Source organism: Bubalus bubalis, chromosome 9 (genome assembly GCF_019923935.1).
Source record: "Bubalus bubalis isolate 160015118507 breed Murrah chromosome 9, NDDB_SH_1, whole genome shotgun sequence".
Taxonomy (NCBI): Eukaryota; Metazoa; Chordata; class Mammalia; order Artiodactyla; family Bovidae; genus Bubalus; species Bubalus bubalis.
This window is the reverse complement of record NC_059165.1, coordinates 65,360,142-65,387,221: the sequence shown is the minus strand read 5'-3', so window position 1 is coordinate 65,387,221 and position 27,080 is coordinate 65,360,142. Positions and strand designations below refer to the sequence as shown.

General features: G+C 46.7%; 1 protein-coding gene across 3 annotated transcripts; it reads right to left on the bottom strand.

The window, feature by feature from the left end:
• Window positions 1-371: 371 nt before the first annotated feature.
• Window positions 372-26,438, bottom strand: VDAC1 (voltage dependent anion channel 1). Of its 3 annotated transcripts, none has more exons than XM_006042813.3 (9): window positions 26,286-26,438; window positions 14,813-14,885; window positions 14,225-14,274; window positions 13,170-13,322; window positions 13,022-13,074; window positions 6,776-7,003; window positions 3,960-4,110; window positions 2,247-2,304; window positions 372-1,316 (listed from the first exon to the last, which is right to left on the bottom strand). In XM_006042813.3, exons 2-9 carry the CDS (start codon window positions 14,877-14,879, stop codon window positions 1,225-1,227), a joined length of 852 nt encoding a protein of 283 aa, XP_006042875.1. In that variant the 5' UTR covers window positions 14,880-14,885; window positions 26,286-26,438; the 3' UTR covers window positions 372-1,224. The 3 variants fall into 3 exon arrangements, with proteins under 3 accessions (XP_006042875.1, XP_006042874.1, XP_044803594.1); XM_006042812.4 differs by having other exon boundaries at window positions 14,813-14,882; window positions 26,286-26,362; XM_044947659.1 differs by lacking the exon at window positions 26,286-26,438 and adding an exon at window positions 17,287-17,398.
• Window positions 26,439-27,080: the final 642 nt, after the last annotated feature.

The window sequence follows — 27,080 nt, the reverse complement described above, 5'->3', positions numbered from 1 at the left end:
CTGATGGCCGGCAAAGAAATATCAGTAGAAACCACTGTCTTACAATTAAAGGAAACTGAATTCTGCTACAACCATATGTGCCTAGAAGAAGACCCCAAGCCTAAGATGAAGACACAGTTTGCCTGACATCCTAATTTCACCACTGTGAGAATCTTAAGAGAGCCCAGGTACCTAGTGCTTGGACTTCTGACCAACAGACCTGTGAAATAAGTAAGTATTGTTTTAAGCCACTAAATTTGTGGTGATTTGTTATGCAGCAATAGAAAACTAAAAATATCACACACACATAACCACAGCAAGAAGCTGAAAAACATGACAAACATATGCCCTGTTTATTTACACTTTTATTAATAAAGACAACCAAAAAAGGATAAGGTTTCAATATTTTATTCAAGTTTTATTTTAAGTGATGTTAATTACAGCATTTGAAGGGGAGAATCTAATTGCACACAAAATGGAACTCTAAAATGTACCCATTAAACTGCTAAAAAATAAACTTTAGTGGCAAGAATACAACAGAAGTCCAATTTAGATTCTGAGTGTTGTCACCATGTGATTACAGTCACAGAGACTCTTCCCAGCTTGCAGCTGGGGCTCTTAGAAGCTATTTCATACTCTGGTGCAAGGGCAAAAAAAACACAACGTGAGAGGGAATTAAGTCCTGAATTATTGGCTTCATCACAACTTCTCCACCCGAAAATGGCACAAAAGAAACAGCTACCACACCCTGCAGACTACTTTTTGTGTAAAAGAGGTGATGGATGGAGGTGGAAAAAGTCCCTGCCTAAAAAAGTCCCTTTCAGATAAGTTTGTACACACCATCAAACAAAGAGCCTCTCCTCAATCAATTAGGGGAGGAAACCAAGGTTCAATTCTCAGGAAGTTACAATTTCATTCAGTTACTCAATAGGAATTTACAAAGTGCCTGCAAATTATCAGCTTCCACTTGCAGCCATTTCTAGGTAAAAAAGAAACCTGACATCTCTAATGGGGCCAGCAAGCTCCCCACCAAGTCTACAGCTGAAAGGACCTTTTTTGAAATTGGGTTTCTTCTGTACCTCTGAAAGGGTAACACCCTAAAGCTGAATCATCTTTAACCTGGAAGTCTAACATGGTATTTAGCAATACTTGCATCCCAGACATACAACATTAAAAGGTACACTAAATTCTGAAGGTAGCTATGCTGCAAAATAGTTTAAAATTAAACGATTGTACAATATTCATTTATGCTTGAAACTCCAGTCCTAGACCAAGCTTGTGGCCACCAGCGTTGACATTCTTGCCATCCAGCAGAGCCGACAGTGTCAGTTTGATACCTGCAGGAGAAATCAGGGAGAGGAAAGGAAGAGAGAGGTAGAAAAGAAAGGAGAAGAAAGGTTAGCTTAGGAGGGTCACTGCAGCACACTGGAGACACCACATCAGGTTCAAAACCTGTTCCAGCCATGTGTGATCAGCAGGAGAAAAACCACAGGGCCCTTCAATCCCTGTTACTCAACACCATCTGACTAATGACTAGGCAGCCTAGGATGAGCTGATAAAGCAATAATGATTCTTCCACAGCTCACCCAAAGCCACTTAAGGGACTCTGCTTTCCTTTATCCTCTCAATATCCGTGCTATAGTCAGCACCATGCAGTAAACTTCTTTAGCAAAAGCCCCCTGAAACAAAACCCTAGCCATGAATCAGACTCCAAGGTCTTACACTCCCACTCACAGCAATGGATACATACATACACACACACACACACACACAACTAAATGCTATTTTCTCTAGAATAGCTTGATTCTGCCATCATGTAATCTTAGATCTCCAGAATTCAAAGCCCCAATTTAACCAAACTAACCCCAAGGTGGTATTATTTCCTACAGCTGTAACATTAATTCGATGGACTGGCCTAGCTAACTTTGCAGAAGAAACCTGCAAACCAGTTTTACAATGAGGATGATCGATAGGCTGGTTTTACGAACTTGCTGGAAATAAGTATCAAGTATTAGGTATACACTGGGACAAAGAATGGAAGAAAATAACTAAAAATGTAATATATGTTAGCCTTGGCCTTTTTTCTCCTACTTATCACCTCTCCTGTTCTCCAAATGTTTTATAATGACAGCACTCCTTTATAAACATTCAACTATAAAATGTGATATACACATTTACAATGTTCTCTACAGTTATTTATAAGCAATTAACCTAAAGCAGAAAAACCAGCACCACATTTTAAGACAGCTAATCTCACCAATACATACCTGGCTTTAGGGTCTGAGTATATCCTAATCCTATCAGGCTGGAGTTGTTCACTTTAGCCTAGTCAAGGAAAAGGTAAGAGTGAAAATGTTAAATACTTCATGTTACCGTCTCCGAACTGAATAAGAGCTTTTTAACCAACCAACTCTGGATTTCAGTATCAAATTCTATTTTTTAATGACCTCTTTGTTCACAGGATTCATTAAATTCAATATGAAATATATTAAGTTTAGGAACTAGGTCTCAGAAAGTAACACAAAGAGATAACACAATTTTAAATTAAAGGGAAGTTATTATTTACATTTGATTCCTTATGGTATGTGACCCAACTCCATTTATACTGAGTATATCTGTATTCTTAAGTTACAGCAGGTGAGAACACCTTCACTTATGGCCAGAGACCTAAAAGACTTTCTTGTATAGAAGAGTTCTTCAAGATCTACTTGTTGGGATAAGGAAATACAGAGCAAATATCTGATGAGGTTATGGAGCTTTTGTTAAGTGGCAGAACATTGTTTGAATTTTCTCTTCATGAAAAACAGAAACAAAAACCATAATGACATGAAGGAAATTCAGCACAGACAAGCCTGAATATTTGGAGCAAAAGAATTCCTGAAGAATGACTTAAATCTTATACTTAGTGAGTGCTGATTAATAATCAATAAAGCAAGTGAGTCAATAATAATTTTCCCCTTATTCTCCTGCCTGAGTTGTAGGGAAATCTGGGCCTCTCCCTGACCCCATTCTGGGAAATGAGAGGTCAGCAGAGCAAGCTCAGGCTGTGAGAACATCGAGTCCTGGCGAAAGCAAGAGCTACCAGGATGTGTGTTTTCCCGCTCACATGCTGTTTTTAGACCTGGCATCTCCCACAGAAGAAAAGAGGAAGGAAGGCCTCCAGGCAGGCAGTGCCCCATCTAGCTGTTCCATTTTGCCCATGCCATCCAAATAACACGGCCCCTTTTCCTTTGTTTTAAAGTGCCTAAACTTAAAGAAGCCAAATTCAGTTCCTATCTCAGGAGACTGCAAATTACACAGCCAGCCCAGAAAGCATCCTGCAACATGAGATTTCCTCATTTCACCCCAAAAGGGCTACAGCTGGCAGTGCCCTGTGACAACAGAGATGAGCTCAACAAGATTTAATGCAAAAACTGCAGCAACCCAAGGGTCCATGAGCTATGCTACAGAGGTCTGCAAGATAAGAGGCCAATCAGTCAATACGAGGACCTGATTTCTTAATATGCAGTACAGGAGCAGGGCAAGAGAATGAAAAGTGAGGGGGAAAGGAACATTTAAAACCTTGGGTTCAAAGTTTACAGTCTGCAGCATGGACTAGGGACTGGTTAGAGAAGGAGGCTCCATAGCAAGGCACTCTGGGTCAAACACAAACCCCAGCACTTACCAACTGCCTGCGCTTGGGGAAGTCACTCAGCTGCTCTGAGCTTTCAGTTCCTCATTTGTGAAAACATGGATGGCACCTATCTCAAGTGGGTGGTATAAGAACTAAATACAGTAATTCACATGTAATAGGCTCCATACAGTGTTTGGCACCCACAGGAAGTACACTAAGTACTATTACTCTCATTGTTTTACTCATGGTAAACCCTTTCACAGTGAGAAAAATCACCATCTGAAGCATGGAACTCCATCAGCCCAAGAGGATTCCAACTAAGGGATCACGTGGGGTCTCAGCAATGCATGATTCCACAGGCACCCACCGAGAAGCAGGCATCAGGGTCAATCTGGTACTTGGCTGCTATTCCGAAGCGAGTGTTGCTATTTCCTGCGGTCCAGGCCAGATTAACAGCAGTCTCCAACTTCTTGTTCACCTTCTGATAAATGGAGCCACCAAACTCTGTTCCATCATTTCTGCAAATAAGCACAGCACAGATACCAAGCAGCTTAGCAAGGGGGGCTGAGCTGGGCAAAGCCAACCAAGTCTTAACAGAGGATGGGAATGTTGTAAATGGTCTGAACTGATCACAAAACAGGCACCAAATTACAGGAAGCCTGATAGGAATGGCACAGACACCAGGGTTAGGAAGGTTCACAGAAGGTAAAAGCTATCTCAGACATCACTGGGAACATGCAAGGCAGCTCAGTCGACTACTCGGGCTGCATGGAACTTGAAGTTTGCTTCCAAAATATTCTTTAAAATAAAAAGGGTGACTAGGGCAATGGGATTGTGAATTCTGAGTGATTTCTTCCTTCAGCTGCTAAAGTTATTGCATTTATGAAATGCTGTATTATAAACATAGAAATCAAGAACAAAGCCAGAAATCTTAAGAAAGTCCAGACCATTCATACTCCTCAGAAGGCAGCCTATAGCCAGTGCTTAGCAGCAGCTGCTGCACCCACTGCTGAGGGTGCACGGCCAGTAGGAGGAACAGCAATTACAAAAGAACTTAACCTATAATTGAGGCCCGTTGGCCCATGCATACTGGTGACCCATGCTGCCACACCTACAGTCGTGGTGAGCCCTGAAAAGGAGCAACTTGCCATATTATAAAATGTTTCTGTCTTTCAAACATGGAATGAAACCCAGCAGGCCAAACTGCTTCCTCTCTTTGCAGCCTCTAGGAATACCCTCTTCCCCTCCCTGACATTTTTAATATAAAAATACAATGTCAAAGTTCTGCTCCATCATTTTGGGTGTCTCCAGTGGAAACAGCACTGGAAACTGTTAAGGCAGAGTCCATATACTTTGGAATCCAGCAAAGAGCCTAGAACTCACTAACCCAACAAAAAAATTGTTGCTGTTTCATTACAAACTCTGCTCTTCACTAATACACTCCCCTAAAGTAGATGCTCACAGAACACATTCTAAGTTCTTACGTTCTCCCCTGACATTCAGCCAGTCAGACACTGTGATTCCAAAAAGTACAGGAAGAACCCAGACACCACCTGATTCATAGGGAATCTAACTTCTTCAGAAAGTCAGTATGCTATAAAACAGCAGCTTGTCAAACACAATAGATTCTGCAGTGACTGTGGTATAATGCAAAGAGGGAAATTTTCTTGGGCTTAAATGTGTTTAAATGTTAGATTTCTCAATGCATTCTAAAACCAGCAACACTGCCTTCCTGTACTGAACTCTTAAAACCATAGACAGAGGGAACTCGCTGCACAGAATTCATCTGTATGAAGCACACAGAATATCTGTTACACATCGGGGCCTCTGCAAGACCAGGGCAACCCAAACTAGCTGTGTCAGCTGTTTCCATGTCAGTTCCAAAAATGAACCATGTCCACTTATTGAAAGCCTTGAGGCTCAGAGAAGAAAAATAGCTAACAGTCATTGTTCTTCCTAGAACTGTACAATCTCCCAATTCCAGACCAAGGAAGCACTTTGCGAATCAGCCAAAATTCTCAATTAAAAAATACTTCTATGCCTGTGATATTTTTCCTATGACTGTCCTGCATGTTATCTTTTTTAAATTTACATTTTTTTCTTTACCTTTTTTGAGTATACACTTCTGTGAGTTTTTACAGACAAACTTGTGTGGCCAGGATATAGAACAGTCCCACAATCAAACTCCCCTGTGCACCGCTTTGTATAACACCCTCCCTGTTCCCCTCTCAACCACTGGGCTGTCCATCTCTATAGTTTTCCTTTGACGTTTTAGTTTTAAAAGACTCACATTTTATTAATTTTTTATACTAATATACATCTTTATGTTAATTTATTATAAAAATACTCAAATTTTTTATTAATAGAAATGTTACTAGTTTAGACACAAATACCATTTACTTGTCTGTAAATTTTAAGTCACTTCTTTAGTGACCTCTAGTGGAAAGAAAGAAATCTGGTAAAGTTGTAACCAACTTATACCACTCATCTACAGAGTGGTATAAGTACTTATAAGTGGTATAAGTACAGGAAGAGCCCAGACACCACCACTCATCTACTTATACCACTGGATCTACAGAGATATCATGGATGAAATTTTTGTTTCCCTTCGATCTAAATCAGTACTCTACTTCAACCCTCAAGTTTAATTACAAAGGGTCCTCTCTAACCTACCCTGTAATTTTCTCTTCCCTTCACAATACTGTCCAGTTAATAAACTTTTAAATGGACTTCCATGCAGAGAAGACAGTATTTAACTGAGACAATCATCTCCTAATTTGTCTTCCATGCCAACATTCCATTCAGTAGAGCAAGCTGGTTCTCAGGCAGTATACAGAGAGAGAGAGAGGGCTACAACTCCCCACCCCCATCCTATTAACTAAAATGAAAGGACTTCCAGTGTCCGTAAGGCTGCAGGGAAGGGATGCTCCTGTGGACTGACATCACGCTCTTGCCATAACTGATCAGTCTTTCTGTGTGCACCAGGGACAACATTTTACTCTCCACAGAATAGGAAGAACCTACATCACCTCAGGAAATGGGTAAGTGAGAAACAAGAAAAACACTAGCAGGCCATTTGGCTCATCTGATTCCAACAAACTCACCTCATAGTGATTAAAAATTGCGCTTAGAAAAAAATCATGAACAACAATCCCCAGACTGCACACACTCATGTACACTTACACGTTAGTGTGAAGCTGGAACTCATCGGTCTTGTAGCCAACTGCAAAGTTGCTCTGAGTCACTCGAGACTTTGCAGTCTCAAAATTCATCTGGTAGCCAGCCAGCCAGCCTTCATAACCCAGCACCAGAGCGCCCCGAATGGAAGGACCGGCTATGTCAAAATCCACATCGCAGCCCAGGTTGATATGTTCCCGCTTGTACCCTGTCTTGATTTTAGCATTTTTTTTCCTGGAGGAAAAGAAATCATATTAAAACCAGAAGTTAACTCATTTCATGACAACCACGCTAGAAATACACATTTTAAAAAACTAATCCCTATTTGAATAAGGGGGTAGGAAGGCAAAGTCAGGGCACCAGATCTCCTTAAGCAGCTGTTGCAACCTCTCTTCAACCAAAATCCAAAATAATGCAGAAAAGCCACCTTAATGAAGTGAGAACACAGGCTTGTAAAAGAAACACTAAGTGATTTTTACTAGCATCTCCCTATGCTTAATGTAGTGACCTACACAGGCATTCATTAGGTAGAGCGCCACCATGTAATTATGAAACAGACACATCTTTGCTATTTTCCACTTCTGCTGGGGGAAAAAAAAATCTGTCATGAAGCTAGCTATCTAAACAGCAGCTCCTTTTCAACGATTTTCTTTTTTGGTCACATCCCACACGCTGTGGGATCTTAGTTCCCCAGCCAGGGACTGAACCTGGGGGCCAGCAGTGAGTGCACCAAGTCCTAACCATTGATTGGATCACCAGGGAAGTCCCTAAACAGCAGCTTTTACTGTGTGGCTCACTTAGTAAATAAAGAAACAAATACTAGATCCCTTCCAAGTAAATTCAACAGGCGGCTTTTAATTCAGTATCCATGCTACTCCAATGAGTATAGATTTCAGAGAATCAGGTAGAGAGGTAGAACCTGGGTTCCTGCAGTCATAAGGGGCCAGAAAGCCTTTGTAGTCTGGACAAGACCCCAGATTTGCACGTATGACCAGATCAGTGCCTCCCTTCCCTATTTCACAAGACCCAACATTTCTCAGGAAGTGCAGGTGAGTTGTGTCACCTGCAAATACATTATCATCATGCCTTTTACCAAAAATCAGCATTAGAGACAAGATCATATCTATCCAATAAAATTGACTATTTCCACCTGATAGTTTCTGTCATTCAATTGCAAAATGAACATCTTCCACAGCAAGAACACTTCCAGTGGAGACGACAGGAGAAAGCAGGTATGCTTCAAGGATCAAGAACCACATAGCCCTGTCCACCCCAACTTCATTCATACTGAGATTAAAGCTTTACCTCCAGCACCCAGACTGTGGGCCCTAAATACCATTCCCTCCTAAAAGGAACCAACACTCCTCAGAAAACTGCAGATTACAGGTTGAGGCAGGAAAGGTGCAGGATGAGCTTGAAGCACCCATCGAAGCTATCAAAGAACTCGATGTTGGAGCAAAAGGACTTGAGAACTAACGTGAAGAGGCTCCCAAGGGCTTCAAACATGGGACAGTATGAGCAATGGATTGAAGTGTATCAAATGTTTCAACCTATGACCTCAAGACACATACACATTGGTCATCTTTAGAGACTAGTGGACCAATGTGTTTTGAAAACAGTTAATAAAAAAGGCACCAAACATGTATCCCACCTTTCCTATACTAACTATATGGCAAGATAACCAGAGTTGATGAGAAGTTTTTCTTTACTGAAATATTCCAGCTAAAAAAAATGAAGGAAAGATAAAGGTAGAAATATCACCAATTTGTAACCCCTTGAGTAGATCATGAATGGCACTAACATACAAAGAGAAAACCAAACTTCTGTGTGCATCCTTATGGAAGCATATTTCATAATATACATTTTATTTTATTTTTTTTTTAATTTTATTTTTTTTTTAAACTTTACATAACTGTATTAGTTTTGCCAAATATCAAAATGAATCCACCACAGGTATACATGTGTTCCCCATCCTGAAGCATATTTCAGCACCACACCCGCCCAATGGACTCTAAATGTGATGAAGCCTCTAGACTTAGCAATCCACAGGAAATGTGGGGGACAGGGGGACAAGTTAAACACCACCAAAGAATATAAACAGCAAAATTTATGTGTAATTCTAGAAAACAAATGATCTCTTTTAAATAAATAAATCTCAAGGGGAAAAAAAAAAAACCAAGATTCTTAAAAACTAAGATTTAGGGGCCATATGAACCAATCTTTAAAATTATCTATGGACAATTTTTGATTCTATAAAAAAGTTTCATGAAATCAGCTCAATCTCAAGAGACAATATGAAGAAATTATGATTAATTTTCACAACGTAATATCGTGGTTATGCTTTCTTCAAAAGGAATCTTATTTAAAGATACATATTAAAATATACACAAATAAAATTGTGTGATATCTGTTATTCAAAATAATCTGAGGGTAAGAGGGATTGATTATGGATGTATAAATTAAACATGACTGGCCATGGGATGATAATTATTAAAAGCTCAGTGATGAAAACATGATGAAGGTATAATATACTTTTTGGCATTCGTTTGCATGTTTGAAATTTTCAATAATAAAAAATGTAAAGATTAAACACTCCAAGTTTCAATGAGTCAAAATTTCAGAGATCACAGGTGAAAATAAAACTAACCGCCTTCCCTAGTGACAATGAAACTTGCAACTTTTGTTCAAGTTGCTTCTGTGCATTTTTGCAAGCTTTGAAGAAAAGGAGTGACAACTAAACTCTCTCTCTCTCAATAAGAAAAACTTAAGGGACTTCCCTGATGGTCCAGTGGTTAAGACTCCATGCTCCCAATGCAGGGGGAACATGTTCGATCCTTGGTCAAGAACTAAGATCTTGCAAGCTGCACGGGGTAGCCAAAAGGAAAAAAAGAAAACAAACCTGTTTAGGTCTGCCTGCTCTTTAGAGGAAGAAACCTGGGTTATGACGATGTACCTAACTGGCACCAAACAGGGTAGGGTAACTGATGGAAAAAACAGCTGCTCAGAGGCTGACATTTAGAAAGAGGGAGAAACCAAGACATGGAAATAGCAGGCATCTTCTGACCACAGGGAAAACGCTGCTGCTGACACCAAATACAACCCCTGTGACAGGGGCTCTGACCAATGGTGTGGACCAGCCACAGTGGACAGTTACAAGGTGCCCCCACGGATCACCTCCATGGATTCTGGCCAGAGGCACCAGGTCCCCAGGGAATGCGCACTGCTGGGGTGGTGACTAAGGTTTCTCTCCAGGCTTGGCTCTAGGCAGCATTCCACACCTTTGGAGCTTTTCCCCTTTCAGATATTATTGGGATTCTTTTGAACCTATTTAAACAATGGTGCTAATTTGACAAGCACCTGAGAGGTATACTCTGCTGCTGCTGCTAAGTCACTTCAGTCGTGTCCGACTCTGTGCGACCCCATAGACGGCAGCCACCAGGCTCCCCCGTCCCTGGGATTCTCCAGGCAAGAACACTGGAGTGGGTTGCCATTTCCCTCTCCAATGCATGAAAGTGAAAAGTGAAAGTGAAGTCGCTCAGTCGTGTCCGACTCTCCGCAACCCATGGACTGCAGCCCACCAGGCTCCTCTGTCCATGGGATTTTCCAGGCAAGAGTACTGGAGTGGGGTGCCATTGCCTTCTCCGGAGAGGTATACTCTAAGCTGTGGTTAATGAGCTGGCTTTACATGTGGCAGGTACCAGTGTCCTGATGAGGTCATCTGCAGCCTCATCTGGCTGTGGTGATGTTTAGCTCCTTAAGGGAAGCCAGGATGCTTTCCCAGGCTGTACCCCTCAGACACTTGGAAAGACAGCTTTCACTTCCAATCTTCATCAAGTCATCAAAACCTTCCTCAAATACCCAATAGCAATGAGTACATCTTGTGCCCACAGTCTTGGTTTCTAAACACCATTCCTCAATAAAAGGAACCAAAGCTTCTTGGAGAAATGGCTGATAGCAGGACTAGAAAAGGACAAGGACACTTTCTGAAGAAGTATTCATGACAGAGGCTTGTCAAAAGCACACAGGATGCCAACTTGAAGGCAGGCCCAATGGCCATACCTGGGACAGCATGAGAAACTAAATTATAGCAATGATTATAATCTGTACAGTAAAATAAATGTCTAAGAATCCACACTGATACAAATAACTGATCAAATAAATAAAAGGTGGTGAAGGAAGAACTCTTCTTCACAGTAAAATCTCAATAAATGTAGAAGGGATGATGGGAACAGAAAATCACCATTTGCCAAACATAATTGTTATAGGCCAGAATCACTAATGGATGCTAATACTTGTTGAGTCAAAGTATAAAAAATAAAATATCTGCATGGTCTCAGAGCATCTCCCAGACAAGATACTTGTTAATTATAAAGAGAAAAAAATTAGTTTTACAGCTAAATCTGCAAACACCACTTTAATCAAGTGACCCAAGTACCATCACCAGTAAGGAGGCACATTAACATATACCTCCTGATGTCATACACCAAGATGGAGAGAACACAACATGATGTCTGTGGTTGTCACAAATGCATAACCTGCGTTTAACCACGAGAAAACATCAGACAAATCCAAACTGAAGGATTCTACAAAGTTTTCAAAGTGACAAAGTCATAAAAGATAAAGACTATGCCCCAGGTTAGAAGAGACAAAGGAGACTTTGCAATTAAAAGCAATGTAGTATCCTGAACTAGATCATGAACGAGAAAAAAGACATCAGAAGGACAAAAGATTAGCTAACAAATCTCCTGGTCTGATAATTATATGAGATATTAACATTAGGAGAAGGCAAGTAAAGAATATAAGAGGATTCTGTACACTATTTGTGCAACATTTTTATATATGTTAAATATAAAAATAGTTAAATATGCAAATAAAAAACTTTTCGGTTATGTATATATTACTGCAAGTCCTAGAGACGTCTCTGCAAACTCCCCAAAGGCAGTGAGAAAACCCTTTACAAATCCCAAAGTGTGCCACCTCAGGGCAGCAAGCGAAGTCCTAAACAGCAAATTCAAGCACGTGGGCACGTCCTCTAGCCCTCGTGCTATCAGTGACTCTCTGGATAACTTCTCCCATCACGGTGCCTGGGTGGAAGCAGACGAGCAGGAAGGCCATGCTCCTGCAGGAGAAACTCCAGTAGAGATGAGAACAAGGTAAATTCAGCTCCTGGCCAATAATCTTCAGACCACCCATAATCAAGTTATAAAAAGACTACAACCTAGAGGCAGGATCCCAGTGTGCCCAGTCCTTGTGGTCACCCTGCACAGGGTCTGAGCTCGGGAGAGTCTCCCTCTAATAAATATTCATTGGAAGAAGAAAAAGGAAGGAGAGAAGAAAATAACATGAAATGGCAAAAAATGGAATTCAGAATGCCACTGAACCACACACCTAAAAGACGGTTGAGGTGGTAAATTTTATGTGCATTTTACCATAATTTTTAAAAACTAAGAAAACTAAGAAATGAAATTCAATACACGCCCTTGAGGCTTATCATCAGTGTGCAAAACAACCTTCCCAGATCTAAAAGACCCAACTGCTGAGTGGAAAAAAACAAGAGTGTGTTCTGGAGGAGAACAACTCCCTCAGCCACTGTGAAAAGCTCCAGGAGCTGAGGCAGACCAACACATCCTCTTGCCTCCCGTGCTGTGCCGTGCTTAGTCACCAAATCACGTCCGACTCTTTGCAATCTCCTGGACCGTAGCCCGCCAGGCTTCTCTGTCCATGAGATTCTCCAGACAAGAATACTGGAATAGGCTGCCATTTTCCTCCTGCAGGGGATCTTCTTGATCCAGGGAGCGAAGCTGCATCTTCTGTGTCTCCTGCACTGCAGCACTGATAGCTCATTACCTGCTGAGCCATCAGGGAAGACCCAGGTCCTCGATAACCAGCAAGCCTAATCTGCCTGTGGCTGGAGGGCCTGAAGCAGAAAAGCGCAGCCTCAGGAGCCACCTTGCAATTAAGCCCACACACTCTCAGTGTCCCTAAGTAGGAAGCTGGGGAAAGGGCTTCTCCAGCCTGAAAAAAATGAGGCTGGCAACAGTGACCCATTAGCCCCTGCTTCCAAACACTGCCCTACAGCCTTGGCCACTTAACATTACCAGCAGCCTCACTCACAAGGAATGGAGCTTCACTGGACCAGAAGTCCTGCAGCCTCCTCAGCTGAGGCCAGGAAAACAATAACAAACAGCACAGAATGAACCTTACTATAAAACACTGCTAAGTGTCCTTAAGGAGAAAACATGAAATTCTTACCCAGTGTTTGGTGAGAAGGATGAATCGAAGGTCAGCTTCAGGCCACGCGCAAGCTGAACAGAAAAGAAATTCACCAACAGGTTTAGTCACAAGACAGACCAGCAGATGTCACTTGATAAAACTGCGTCTTTCCACAGGTGAGCATTACCTGATCTTCCACAGTAATCTCTGTGCCCAGCGTGTTGTCAGTGTTCCATTTCTCTGTAAACGTCAGACCATATTCAGTCCATCTGTACTTGGTTTCCAGGCTGCCCGTCACTTTGGTGGTCTCGGTGTTGGCTGAACCTGAGCTCGTAAATTCCTTTAAAGAAGACAGTCACAGCCTGCATGCCAGCACTTCATTCTGCATCACTCCACCCCTAAATGGACTGCACTTTCCTTTATGCAAGAGGTGAGACCCTGAATGTGTGGGTGCCAAAGCTCCATCTATAATTCAATTAGATATTTAAAGTGTCAAAAAGGCTGCCCCAGTGGCTCAGTGGTAAAGAATCCACCTGCCAATATAGGAGATGCGAATTCTATCCTTGGATTGGAAAGATTCCCTGGAGAAGGAAATGGCAACCTATTCTGGTATTCTTGCCTAGGAAATCCCAAGGACAGAGGAGCCTGGTGGGCTACAGTCCATGGGGTCGCCGAGTTGGACACGACTTTGCAACTAAACAACTATGTAAAGATGGAATCTGCTAACTAAAGGAATCTTACAGAGAATTCTATATCAGGAGACAGCTTCCTTCCTCCCCTGCAACTCTTCAGTCTGGACAGGAAGGCATCCTGTCCTCCTTCCAGCCTGTCTCCAGGCTCACACAGAGAAAAAGCTTTGAGCTAAAGCGGACATCACAGTAATTCTACCCAAAACTTCTTCCTGCCGACAATTACCACATGCACAATCTAAAAGAAACTACTAATTTTTTTTTTTTTAATAATCATGTGGTATGGAACACAGGTCAATTTTGAAATAAGATACATAAGGAAAAATAAATCGGAGGCCTGCCTCATATTCCTATGAGTAGTAATAGATGCTGAATTGGGGACCTAGTAGCTTGGTTCCTCTGGACCACCCATTCCACAGAAGATGCAATAAATGTGACAACCACAAGTTGCCACAATCAGAAAAGTTCCTTTGTTTGCCACTCAGATGGAAGTTATTTATTATTTATTGATCTACAATAAATATCCATACTCCATGTGGGCCAGACAACTTACCAGTCCATTTTCGGATTTTGTTTTCAGATCAAGTTTTATTAAGCCAAATCCTAAAGAAAGAACATGGTCACTGTTAATAGGTTAAATAACTCAAGAGCAGCATCTCTGCCTCCCTTAGGAAATCTTAAAAATGCCACGAGTGCAGAGGGTACCAGTCTCCACTGCTGCCTGCCTCTGTGGGTGGAGCTTGGTTGCCATGGAGCCTGGTTGCCACGGAATAGTGGCAGATAGAACAGGCACAGCCCCACCTGCAGTCCCAGTGGAGTCTGAGAAAAAGGTGTGTGACAGCGTGAGCACCAGCCTAAAGACAGGCTAAATTTAGAAGCCGCAGTCCACCGCAGCGGCACCCAGACCTGCTCCCGCCTGGAAAAGGAAACAGGAAGGTCCACTTGTCTGAGCAATTTGCTAGCCTACCTGGACTGGGCGCACAACCAAAACTGTGTGACTAGCCACAGAAGGCTTATCCTTTTTCCCTGACATGAAGGTTCTAAAAGCTGACTGACCCAGCTCTCTCAAACTGTGACAGGTAGAATACCAAACAAGCAAACCCAGTCTCTGAGCTGAAAGGCCACTCCATGCAACACTCACCATAGCCCTTGGTGAAGACATCCCTGGCAGATTTGCCAAGATCAGCATACGTGGGAGGCACAGCCATCTTCTGCTATAATAAAAGAATCACCATAATAAACACCCTGGAAATTACAGATATTCATTTTCCACCAATAAAAATCATCAGCACTGACTTCCAGGTACCTTTTTCCCCCAGGTGAGTGCCATTTCCTGCTTCTTGTGAGGCCAGAGGTGGAAACACCCAGTAGGTTTTTAGTGACAGCAGACCAGTCTGACTTTGGATACCTCTTCTCCTAGGTATCCCCAGGATTAAGCACAGGCCCAGAATATGGCAGGAGTCAGTCAGTATTTGCTAAATGAATTGATTGTCAAAGACACACTCCCATGAGCCAGCTACTTTACTGAACTGCAGGACTCTTGCCAATAAGACATTATCTCCTTACAAAATATTGACTGCTAGCACATTAAATACACTGAATAGAAATCAGGGCTTTTCAGAGTATCATATTTTCCAGACAATTCTGATTTCATTCATTCAACAAACATTTATGGAGTACCTACTATGTGTCAGAATGGACTCAACATTTCATAAAACATTTGTATTTTATGGGAACCCACTTTTAGAGTATCATATTCCTCACAGAGGAAAGAGTAAAACCTACCTACCTAACTAGGCAACTTTTTCCCATGGAAGGAAATGCAAACACATCCCTCCCAAATTTAATTCGAACATCTACTTAGTGCCAATGTGACTTTATTTTTAAAACTATCAAAGTACTACTTGGGATTGATGCATATCACTATGTCAGTCAACAAGCATTTATTAAACACCTCAGTGTTCAAGGAAGGCAAGAACTTCAAATAGTCCTCACCCTAAGGACCAGGCTGTGTTGCTGGGAGCCTCCGCATTGACACATTATGTACCCAGAATTAAGACTCTAATCTGGACGGCACACACCCCGTGCTCCACCCAGGAGGAGAGGGGAACAGGAGAAAGCATTATCTTCTGCATCTTTTTCATCTCCAAAATTGTTAGCCTCAACTGCCCAAAACTTCAAGTAACCCAAAGATGTATCTATTTTAAATACAGGACACCTAAATTACCAAACTGGAACTGCATACACCCATGTAAAGTCACATACAAATGTACCCACATAAATAAACATCCAAAGGGCATGTTCCTGGTTCAGTGGGAAACCAATGAAAAGTGGTCCAAGTGATCCCAGGGGAGCAGGATCACAAGTGCAAGTTCAGCCTGACCAAAGCCTTAACTTCAAAGACACTGCAGGGAGCACACAGAATCAACGATCATAATGTTTAAAAACAAACAAACCTGTAAGCCTCCACAATTTAAATGATAAAACTGTGGTCCAAGTCCTAGTTTACTTTTTTTCAGGTTTTGCTAGCTCTGTCCCAGCTCCCTTTTGTATCAGAGCAGAGAAGAGCAGCCCAGTAAGCTGTTTACGTGATCCTATTTTTGTTGCTGTTGTTATTTCTCGCACATGATCAGGCTGGAACCAAAGGCAACTCAGTTTACATTAGGATCAGGGCACAAAGAACATGGGGGAAGACCCATTTTAGGCGGCTTCCACTGGTTTTTTCCCAAGTCTGTGAACTCTCCTCTCCCAACCCGTTCCCCTTTCACCGCAAACGAACCCTGTAGGCACACCCACCACCCCCCACTCAGGGACAGACCAGGAAACCAACCACCAGGCCCTCCCTGCTTTAGCCCACAGATGGGCCTGGGCCCCTCCCAGGAGAAGGAAACAACCATGGATTGAAGGCTGAGGTAACAGAGCCCCAAGGAAACGTGCAGAATGTCTCAGCAAAGGGCCCCAAACGTTCTGCACACACACCAGCACTGACAGTTATCAGTGGACAGAGGACCCCTCTTCAGTGCTGTCCCCTTCCCACCTGGGCCACAAACTCAGCCCCAGCCGGGTGACAGAGAGAACAGTCCATACCAACATCTCCAGGTCAGCTAAGACCCCCTGTACCTCAGGGGTCAGGGCCTTCCCAAGTACCCTCCCCTGGCTCCAGGACCCACCTCACCAGGCACACGCGGCTTTCACATCTGGACCAGTCCATCCCTCAGGAAAGAGGCAGAACACTCATCATTTAATGCTCCCCAAATGCCCTTGCTTATCCCTAATCCCCAAAACTGAAAAGCAAAGCCACCTGTCAAAACACACTCCACCCACAGCAAAAATCACCCTAAAGTGGCCACTAAGGAGATTACCATCCAGGACAAGAGAGGTGGGATGGCAGAGTGAGCGCTCATAAAACCAGGCTCTCCTTGCGTCCCCAGCGCGGCAGCTGGCAGGGAGGGTGCACAGGAGCCACGGGCTGAGTGGAGCCAAACCCGCTCCTCAGCCTGAGGCAACACCGCCAAGGAGGGCATGACCCTGACGCCCTCTTCGCCAAAGGCTCCCTACAACTGTGTGGCTGTAGCTCCCCCTTCTGCTCTTCCTGCGGTCTTCCTCTCTGCCTACCTCTTGTCTCTTGCTGCACTTATCTGACAGGACTGAAGCAGTTCCGCCTGTTTGAGCTCAGCCTTCTTACAGCGGCAAACAGCACCCAACACAGTCCTCAGCACCTGCTTCAAAAACAATCTCACTGTAGAAATAATGATTGCCACCCGTGCTTTCTCAGGCCAGGACTAGAGGGGGAGGGAACTCAGCGTCCTGCTTTCTCACTTAACAGCCTGCCTGCACTGACTCGCCGGCTGAACCCTGGTCCTGGCCCCTCCCGCCGCCTGGATCGGCTCCAGACCACTCCCCATCGTCTCTGCAGCATCCGTCCAAGTGTCTTCAGAAAAGGGAACCATCAAGTGCTGCTGGTGAGGGTGTAAACTGGCGCAGCCACTGCGGAAAACAGTATGGAGATTCTTAGAAATATCACATGATCCAGCAATTCTACTTCCAGTATTTATCCAAAGGATACAAAAACACTAATCCGTTAAGACATATGCACTCCTATCCTCCTCGCTGCACTACTTACAACAGCCAAGAAATGGAAACAGCCTACAAGCTCATCAGCAACTGAATGGATACTGAAGATGTGGCACGTGTGTGTATGTATGTGTCTGTGTGTGCATCCACACACACGTGACATACTACTACTCAGCCATTGGAAAAAAAAAAAAGATGAAATCTGGCCATTTATGACAACATGGATGGACCTTGAGGGTATCATGCTAAATTAAATAAGTCAGACGGAGAAGACTTTTATGTAACCTCCATCTTGTAGGGACATATCCTCTTTGAATCCCCTGTGAGTTCACTCATATGTGGAGTGCAAAAAAAAGAGACAAAAATAAATGAACCCAAACACAAGGCAGTGGTTACCAGAAGGGAAAAGGATGATGGGCGGGCGCGGGGGGCGAGGGTGAAGGATCAACTATATGGTGACAGATAGGAACTAAATTCTTGGTGGTGAGCACACCGCAGTGGATACAGAAGTAGGAATATATGGTTGTACATGTGAAACACAGACTGTTAAAAGAGGCTCAGCTTCCAGAGACTGAGCATAAAACAGGATATTCTGACATGGGCAGGCAGCCAGCCTTGGACAGACGGAAATCAGAAGGGGAAGGCAAGACCACAGGTCTCTACCTGGGTGATGGCTTCAAGGCGAAGCCTGGGAGCTTGGTTCCCAAAGATAAGTGGGAAGCAAGAATTGGCCAGGTCAGGCTGAGCAGACCTGCCTGTAGTCACTGATGACTTTGAGAAAGACAAATAAGTCACACCAGAAGATAGGAATCACTGGTTCCCCTCCACTGCCTGCCAGCCTACCTACCCAACACTCCTTGGCTGACCTTGAACAGATTATGCAAGCTCCACTCCAGCTGAGGAATGAAAAGCCAGCCCATACTGGAAGCTCAGAGGGGAGAGATAGTGTATCGCCCAGCATGGTCTGCATAACAGCTATGTAACCTCCATCATGGGGGGACATACCCTCCGGGACTCATGAGCTACATGGCAGTGACAGCTTCTCTGCTCCCAGTGCCCCACTACCCCTACAAAATGCACACCTACCCCCAGACCACACCACGGGACTCAAAGCATCCCAGACCTGGCATGTGCACACTTATCCAAAATATGGAAAAGGCTATGTGTACAAACATGCCAAGGCCTAGTAAATGGCAGGTATTCAGTATAAATGTCTGTTTAATGAGTAAATGTGCAGCAAGCATCAAAGTATTTTTACAGCAGAAAAAAAGGAAACAGTATCTGATAATAGGGACTAAGTGAACAATGTAACCAGGAGGCAGGAGCTCCCTCCACTGGGAAGCTGCAGCACTGCCACAGGTGGGGGCAGGCAGTGCTCAGAGGGACTCTGCAGGGGGCGACATGGGCTCCATCACCTCCGCTGGGCTTTTCTGGTGGGTGGGGGTGGCTGCCAGGGGTGGACCCAAGTCATGTCTAAGTCTTTGCAACCGCATGGACTGTAGCCCGCCAGGCTCTTCTATCTATGGGATTCTCCAGGCAAAAACACTGGAGTGGGGGCTTCCCAGGTGGCTCAGTGGTAAAGAATCCACCTGCCAATGTAGGAGACACAGGAGACATGGGTTCAGTCCCTGATCTGGGAAAATCCCACATGCTGCAGAGCAACTAAGCTTGTGTGCCTCAACTATTGAACTTGTGCTCTTGAGCTCAGGAACCACAGCTATTGAACCCAAGTGCCATGACTACTGAAGCCTGTGCGCCCAGAATGTGTGCTCTACAACAAGCAGCCATTGCACGGAAAAGCCTGTGCCCCCCAACTACAGGGCCGCCCCCGCTCACTGCAACTAGAGGAAAGCCCATGCAGCAACGAAGAGCCAGCACAGCCAAAATATAAATAAATAAAATTTTTTTTTTTTTTTTTTTTTTTTTAAAGAATTCTGGAGTGGGTTGCCATGTCCTGCTCCAGGAGATCTTCCTGACCCAGGGATCGAACCAGTGTTTCCTGCCTCGCAGGTGGATTCTTCACCGCTGAGCCACCCAGCAAGCCCACCACGGATGTTGGGAGACCCACAACTAACATGCCCCATCCTCACAATGGCCTAAGGAATGCTGAACTCAAGCTGAGGAGACCAACCAAGCGCCTTCAGAAGACAGCACTGCCACTTCTAACCTCAGAACCAAGCATGGACTTTATTCAAAGGGCTTCAAGGAGCCACATTATAGAGACTGACACATCTGTGTTTGGGAAGCTCATTCAACCAACAGATCCGCACAAATATAAATGACAGTATCTACTGCTGGTGAAAATGCTCACCCCCATTCTCGCCAAGTAGGAGAGTATAGTACAGTACAGCCCCCGAGGAGCCCATTGCTGGCAGCGCCCAAGTGGACATGCAGTCATTCCAGTGGCAATTCTACTGCTAGGAACACACTTGCAGCGCACCCAATGCTCGAGAGGATGCCCACTGCAGGGTTATTTTTAACACAGTACCCAGAAGCAACCTAAATGTCCACCAACAGAGAAACAAATGAATAAAAACTACAGTGCTTACAAACTAAGGAACACCGTGTGGTAATCAAAAAGAATGAGGGAGATTTCCACATGGTGCCACAGAAAGCCACTAACAGGTCAATGAAAAATGCAAGTCATAGAATATGTATAATTCCACGTGACTGAAGGAAAACTTACTGGGGCTACCTCGGAGCTGCTTCTAGAATGGAAAAGGGGTTTAGGAAAGGAGTGAGATGAAAATAGCATTTTCATTTTTGATTCTATTTAATCACTTAAGTTGTCTGGGCACTTGATAATTTTTTTCTAAGCTAGGAACAGAAAATTTAAAAACCTAACAAATGTGTCTGAAATTAAGCCATGCAGCATTCACGATGCCACAAGTCACACTGCAAAAGGCTGCTGCAGCAGAAGTACCAGAAGGAAAAGCTCTCTCAGTGTCTATACTGGTTCCAGGAACGGATTCAAATCACAGAGGTGGCAGGGCTAACAGGTAAGGCCTGTGGGGGGCACATTCGACCCTCAGGTGACCAGCTGTAGCTTTGGCCACCCTGCCCAGAAGGCAGGAGGAGGGCAGAGCTCCCTAACGTCAGTGTTCGTGACTCGCCTGAGGCACTGACTCAGAAGCCTCCTCCCCCATCGGCAGCCTTTCACTGCTTATCACACAGGCAGGGCGGCCCTCAGATGCCACGGAGAAGAGTGGGCTGGCTCCCCACACCAAGCACCCACCAGAATTCCCCACTTTGAAGTATGCTCTTTTCTCCGCAGAAGCTCCCTTGGAAGGATCCAGGCAGCAGAGCCTTGATGCCCTCAGAGAGCCAACGGCCGATCTGCAACGGCCGATACAGAGAGCAGGGTGGCCACGGGTCCAAAGGGCTCAGGCAGGAACAGCTGAGAGCAAGTTTTCTGAACACAGGTAACACCCAGTGAGTCAAGAGACGGTATTTTCAATGACAAGGGTATATGAGGACTAGGACCTAAACATTAAGAGCCACCTGCCATGGAATTTCTCCACTCATCTGCGTACCCAGGTAGCAGGGCACAGTGACTAATGGAAGGGGCTACGAGACTGGAAGAGGTTCCAGCTGTGTGACTTTGGACAAGCCACTTGTACGCCTAGGGTCTCATTTTGCTCATCTCTAAAATGGGGCTAACAGAGTCTTTCTACTGCCATTGTTGCAAGGATTGAGTAAGGCAAACAGAACACGTAGAATTGTCTGACACACGGTGAGTACTCGATAAATGGTAGTAAAATGGTAGTGTGGCCACAAGCCACTATTCTAGATATTCTCTGTTTGCCCCGCCAGATGCACTTTCCTCCTCCATCCTAATCTGTGCCCCAAGAACTGATCATGTGGCTGTGAGGTAGGCTCAGCCAATAGGGAGTACCAGCAGAAGATGGGAGAGTGAAGTTGGGGTATTCATCCCCCCAACTTCATCCCTCCCTGTTGGGCCTCAGGTGGGCAGTGACTTCCTTCTACTCAAGGCCACATCTCCTGCCAAAGGGCCCCCTCCTGGTTCTAAAGGACCCAGAGGCCCACACTCCCTCTCAGGTCCCCATACTCTGGCCACACCTTTGCAAATGATCCGTTCATCATGCTTTCTTTAATTACGCCATGGGACTGTACATCTGATTCCCGCAGGTCCTTAATCCACACACAATCATCTCCATCAGCATCACCATCTTTGGTTCCCCTTAGGAAGGGAGACTTGTACAAAAGCCTTGGGCTCTGCTCTTTCTTTTTCCTTTTTTTAATATTTATTTATTTGGCTGCTCTGGATCTTAGTTGTGGCACTCAGGATCTTCGATCTTCCTTGCGGCATGGGAGATCTTTAGTTGCAGCATGTGAGATCTAGTTTCCCGACCAGTGATCGAACCCGGGCACCCTGCATTGGGAGCACAGAGTCTTAGCCAGTAGACCACCAGGGAAGTCATAGCTCTGCTATTTCTACCGCCATTCTAGGCAATCTGTGATGGCAGAACTGGGCCAGCCTGTAAGAGGAGCATCAGACCAGCCAGGGATTAGAGCAAAAGCAACTCCTCCAAACTCTGGGGACCAGGAAAAGAAACTTCTCAACGAGGAGGCCAGAGCTGCTCTGAAAACCAACACGTGAGGCCAACACCATCAGGAGCCTCGCTACACCCCTACCCCTCACTTTCTCACCAGAAGAGGCAGCCCAGGAGAATGGCTTTGACTGGATCTCCAGGATGCTGGCAAAGCAATGCCCGGGCTCGGGGAGGTCTGCGCTCTCAGTGCAGCTGTCCTCCTCCCCCCACCCTTCCATGAGTGTCTCACAGAGGGCAGCCAGGCTTTCCAGGCGTTGCTTCTATTTTAAAACACCCTGGAAGCGGGGCCACCACCGGCACAGCCTTCCACAAGCCTCAAGAGAATGTAGCTGACTTAGGGACACCCTGCCTGCCCACCCATCCATCAGGAGGAGGAGACCTGGGCTGGCAGGCAGCACGCCAAGGTCTGGGTCCCAGGAGCCCCTGGGGCTCCTGCCTGAGCAGGAGGTTCGCTGCCTGGCTTGCCCCAGTGGGGGTAAAACAGACAGTGCTTGGGCGGGTAGACTCGGGAGTCCAGCACACCTGAGTTCCAATTCTACTCCACCACCACTCTCTCATTCTGAGATCTTAGGCAGGTCATAACCTATCTGCATCTCCTTTCTCTTCAGTTCCAGTGCAGGGTAAGAGTACTTGACTCAGCAGCCTCTCAAGGACTAAATGAGACTGCTGGTATAAAGCACTTCGTACAGCAGCAACTTAGTACAGAAACAACTAAACAACAACACAGTAGCTGGTACCCAGAAAACACGTAACAGGCACAGGTAGTATTTATTTAAGATTGTCACTTTATATGTTTCCTATCATAATTACAGCTGCTGGGCAGGTTGCCAAAAGGTCATCCTGAATCACAGGGTCCAGACTCCTCCCCAACCATAATGAGGCGTTGTTTAGCTGAATACTGTCCGGCCAGGTCCTGGAAGAATGCCTCCCTCCTCATCCCAAGAAAAAACTGACCCTTCTCCTGGCAAACGCCCTGAGCCACTGCCCTTGCAATAAACAGAGCGACTCCACTGACTGCTGCGCACTGACGGCTGGCCTACACCCACCCAGTACACACTCACTCTGATCAGTGTGTAAAAGAGTAACACTTCCCCTCTGAACAGCAAGGTCCACCTTTCAAAAGGCAAGCAAATCTATTAGCTGCTCAGTGGCACCTAGGAGCGGCAGCTGCAGAGTGAAAGCACCAGGACTCGGGGCTGGCCAGACCAGACTCTGAATTCCAACGCATTCCCACTGAGCTGTGTAACCTTGGGACGGTTATCTCACCACTCTGTGTCAAGCCTCCTGACCCACGAAATGGACACAACAGTACTCCTCCCCCAGGGCTCGGAGGGCAGCGGATTCAACATCATAGTTCATATGTCAACCGGCCAGGAGGGTGCTGAGCAGGCCCTCAGTAAAGAATGGCTGAAACGATCATTATCACACTCTTACAGCAGAGAAACAGGAACGAGCAAGTAACTCGGCCTGTACTAGACCCTGCGGCTCATGTCAGAGCTGTGTTGCATGAGCTCAGTCTGCTCCCCCAGGATCTTTCCAGCATAGTTCCAGGTAAAGAGCTAAGATTCCCACTCAGCCTCAGCCCTGGGAGAGCAGGCAGTGAAATGGAAGCTTGTGCCCAAGTGCAACTGAGGGGCGACCAGAGTGGAGCCCAAGGCTGCTCTGAGCACCCTGAGGGGCTGCCTGCAGGCTTGGGCTGACTCTCAGGCACATGTGCCTCTCTTACCAAAGATGTCACTCCTTCAGAAATCCCCATTGACAGCAAAGTGGACTTTGGAAGCATCTTACCAGCAAAGGTAGGGGTGAATATCCCCCATGACCACCAGCTTGGAGGTGGTTGTCCACATCTGCCTAGCATCCAATGGGGCCAGAGACCCACAGACAACTCCCTACTCTTGGTCCTCCCCTGAGCTCCTCTGTTTATCTACAAACAGCCCATGCCTACAGAATAGCAGAAATAAAGTAATCAACTGGGAACAGCCTCCAACCCCAGGGTCAAGCACTTTATTTAGGACAACTCCATCAGAAGCCTCTGGCCCACTCACCATCAGAGAGGGAAGAGGCACCAGGCCCACAGGCTTTAGGAGAATCCTCTTCACCAATGTCACCCTCCCCTACAAGCCAGAAACGCCAGTTCAACAAGCTTCCCAAAGGACTTGGAAAGTCGCAGAAGGAGGATAACATGTTCAAAGCAATTATTTCAAATTAGGAAACAGTTTTGCCTCTCACAACTCTAGGGTTGGACACACTGCTGTAGCTCCTTAATTATTTGTGACTCTGCTAGGCAAGGCTATCTTCTGGAAGTGAATGAGATGTGTGTCCCTCAAAGAGGATGTCCATGACCAAGGGACTGTGGGCTGGGCCTGCAGCCACTATATATAACCGTTCAATAATCCCACAAATATTGATACTGAGTGAGCACCTACTATCAGTCACACGTTGGAATGGTAAAAAAAAAACTATCCTTCTGTCCAAAGGGTGAGTCTACTTTGGATAAAAAGTAAGAGTACATTTACCCCCAGAGACCCTTCTCAAGTACCTACTACTGCCAAGTGGTACCACTCCAAGCACTGAAAACAAAGCTGCATCAGGCTTAAGTCTGACCCTGTAGGAACTCAGTTCAGAGCTGGGATGGAAAGAAGGCAGACCCTGGGCAATGTGCCCTGGTCTTACCAACAGCATATTTAGGCAAAGGAGGAGCTCATTTCCCTATTTCCCCTGGAGAGGGGAGGCGGTTCGGCAGCTCCAGGCCTCAGGTGGAACACGCTTAGGCTCAGCCCAAGTCTGCAGCCACATTCAACTTCCTGCTCCAGCCTGACCTTGGCTGTCTGTAAACTTAAAGGCTTTTCGATGAATTATCCTGAAAGTTACTCAATGCGTGGCACACAAATGTGTAATAATAATGCTTAAAATAATAGGGGCTACCTTTATTGAACCCTTTCCAGAGCACCACGTGGCACAAAACAGTCTGCAGGGGTTGGGCTAGGTTCCGCCAAAAAGCCTCAAGGGTAAGCTCAAGGTTTCCTCCAAGGCCTTCTCCATATCATGCACCTTTCCGCACAGTGGAAGTTAACCAACTCATTCTTCCCAAAAACCCAATGAAGAAGAGGGATGATTGCTCCATTCTACAGATGAAAAAACTGAGGTTTGGTTTCTTCCCCACTATGTGACCTTGGACAAGTCACTAATGCTGTCAGCCTCAAATCCGAAGGACTAGGAACCAGTTTCCTGAATCCACCACTACATTCGGTGAATGAATGAGCCATCGAATGAGACAGGAATTTCTCCTAAGGCCAAGGAGACCACAGGGCTCCCCGCGGGACCTCTTTTCCAACGCCTAACCTTCGACCCAGGTCCAAGCTCCGGCCCTGGTCGCCGCGGCCTAACTCGACCGTCAGCCTCCCGTTCCTCCCGAAAGGCGCTGGCACGCGTGGACTGTGCTGGAGGCCAGCGTCTCCGGGCGTGGACCCGACAGGGCGTGCAGGGCCGGACCGCGGGACCACGATCGAGGCGACAGTATGGCTTGCACAGGTCCGTGAGCCCGGCCCGGCGAACGTAGGTGGCGGGCTGGCCCCTGCCCGACCCGCGCTGGCGGGATCGAGGGCCAGAGGGCGCCTCCGAGGAAGGTCACCTAGACCGGCGGCCGGCCGGGCCTCCACGCGGCGGCCCGTGCCCTTCCGCTCGCAGGTCCCCGCTGGCTCTGGTCCCCAGCCGCAGGCGCCTCGGGATGTCTGGCCTCCCGCTCCTGCGCCCGGGCCGGCTCGCCGCCCGCCCGCCCCGCGCGGCCTGCACTGCCCGCTGCTGACCCGACAGGCCCGCGCGGGCCGCTCCCGCTCCCCGCCCCGGCCGGGCCCTAGGCCCCTCGCCCTCGCCCGCTCCGCGCACCGTCTCCTTCCCCAGCTCCCCGGGGGTCGGCCCGCTACCCAGGGCGCAGGAAAAGCCCAGGCCCCTCTCCACTGCACCTACCTCAGAAGCGTTGGCAGTGGGCTCCGCGGCGGCTACAGCGGGGGCTGCAGCGTGAGGAACGGAGCGAGCGGCGGGGCCGAGGGCGGGGCGGCGCGGACGGCGGCGGCGCAGACCCGCCCCGACCCAGCGCTCCCAGCCCGCGAGCTCCGCCCCCTGGGCCCTCCCGGGACACCGCCCCGGTCCGGCCGGACTCCGCTTCCAGCTCCCGAGCCGCGTGCCGACCTTTCAGGCACCGCCCCCACCCCAGCCGGGGCCCGCAGCGGATGCTGTGCCCACGGGCGTGAGCGGGAACGCGTGATTGCCTGCGCGCGCCCGGGCTCAGGGCGGCAGGACGGCGTGGGACTGACGTGCTCAGGGCTGTGTGCGTGCGCGGGGACACGCTTGTCGCCGCCCGCGCCCGCCGTCCCTGCTGGAAATCTCGCCTGGTTGAAGGATTCGGGGAGGGAGGGATGGGTCTTCCGGTTAGCTAAGCAGTGGCCGAGGTCCTCTGCACCAACAGAAGACACGAGGGGCTCTGGGCCTCCTGCTTGGCCTCAGGGCTGGGAGACAACACCCCCTCCCCCGGGACTTGATGTGGCGGGGGCCGCTGGACCACGGCCTGGCCTGGGTGGAAGAAGTGACCCCCAGGTCTCCCACCCTCGCCAGCAGAGCCCGCGCGGACTGTTAAAGCGGGTTCTGAGCCCCTGAGGGCAGTTACAGCTCTGGCCAGAGTAATGGGCGCCGGAGGCGGCGCGGGTACAGAGTAGCGCCCACGAAGGCCGCTCCTCGGCTCTTGGCTCCCAGCTCCCGACACAA

Excerpts from the sequence above, each read along its gene's own strand:
- VDAC1 (XM_006042813.3), bottom strand. The coding sequence starts at position 14,879 with ATGGCTGTGCCTCCCACGTATGCTGATCTTGGCAAATCTGCCAGGGAT. Across the intron at positions 13,075-13,169 it reads AGATTACTGTGGAAGATCAG|CTTGCGCGTGGCCTGAAGCT; the intron begins GTAATGCTCACC and ends TTTTCTGTTCAG. Across the intron at positions 2,305-3,959 it reads ACCCTGATGCCTGCTTCTCG|GCTAAAGTGAACAACTCCAG; the intron begins GTGGGTGCCTGT and ends TTCCTTGACTAG.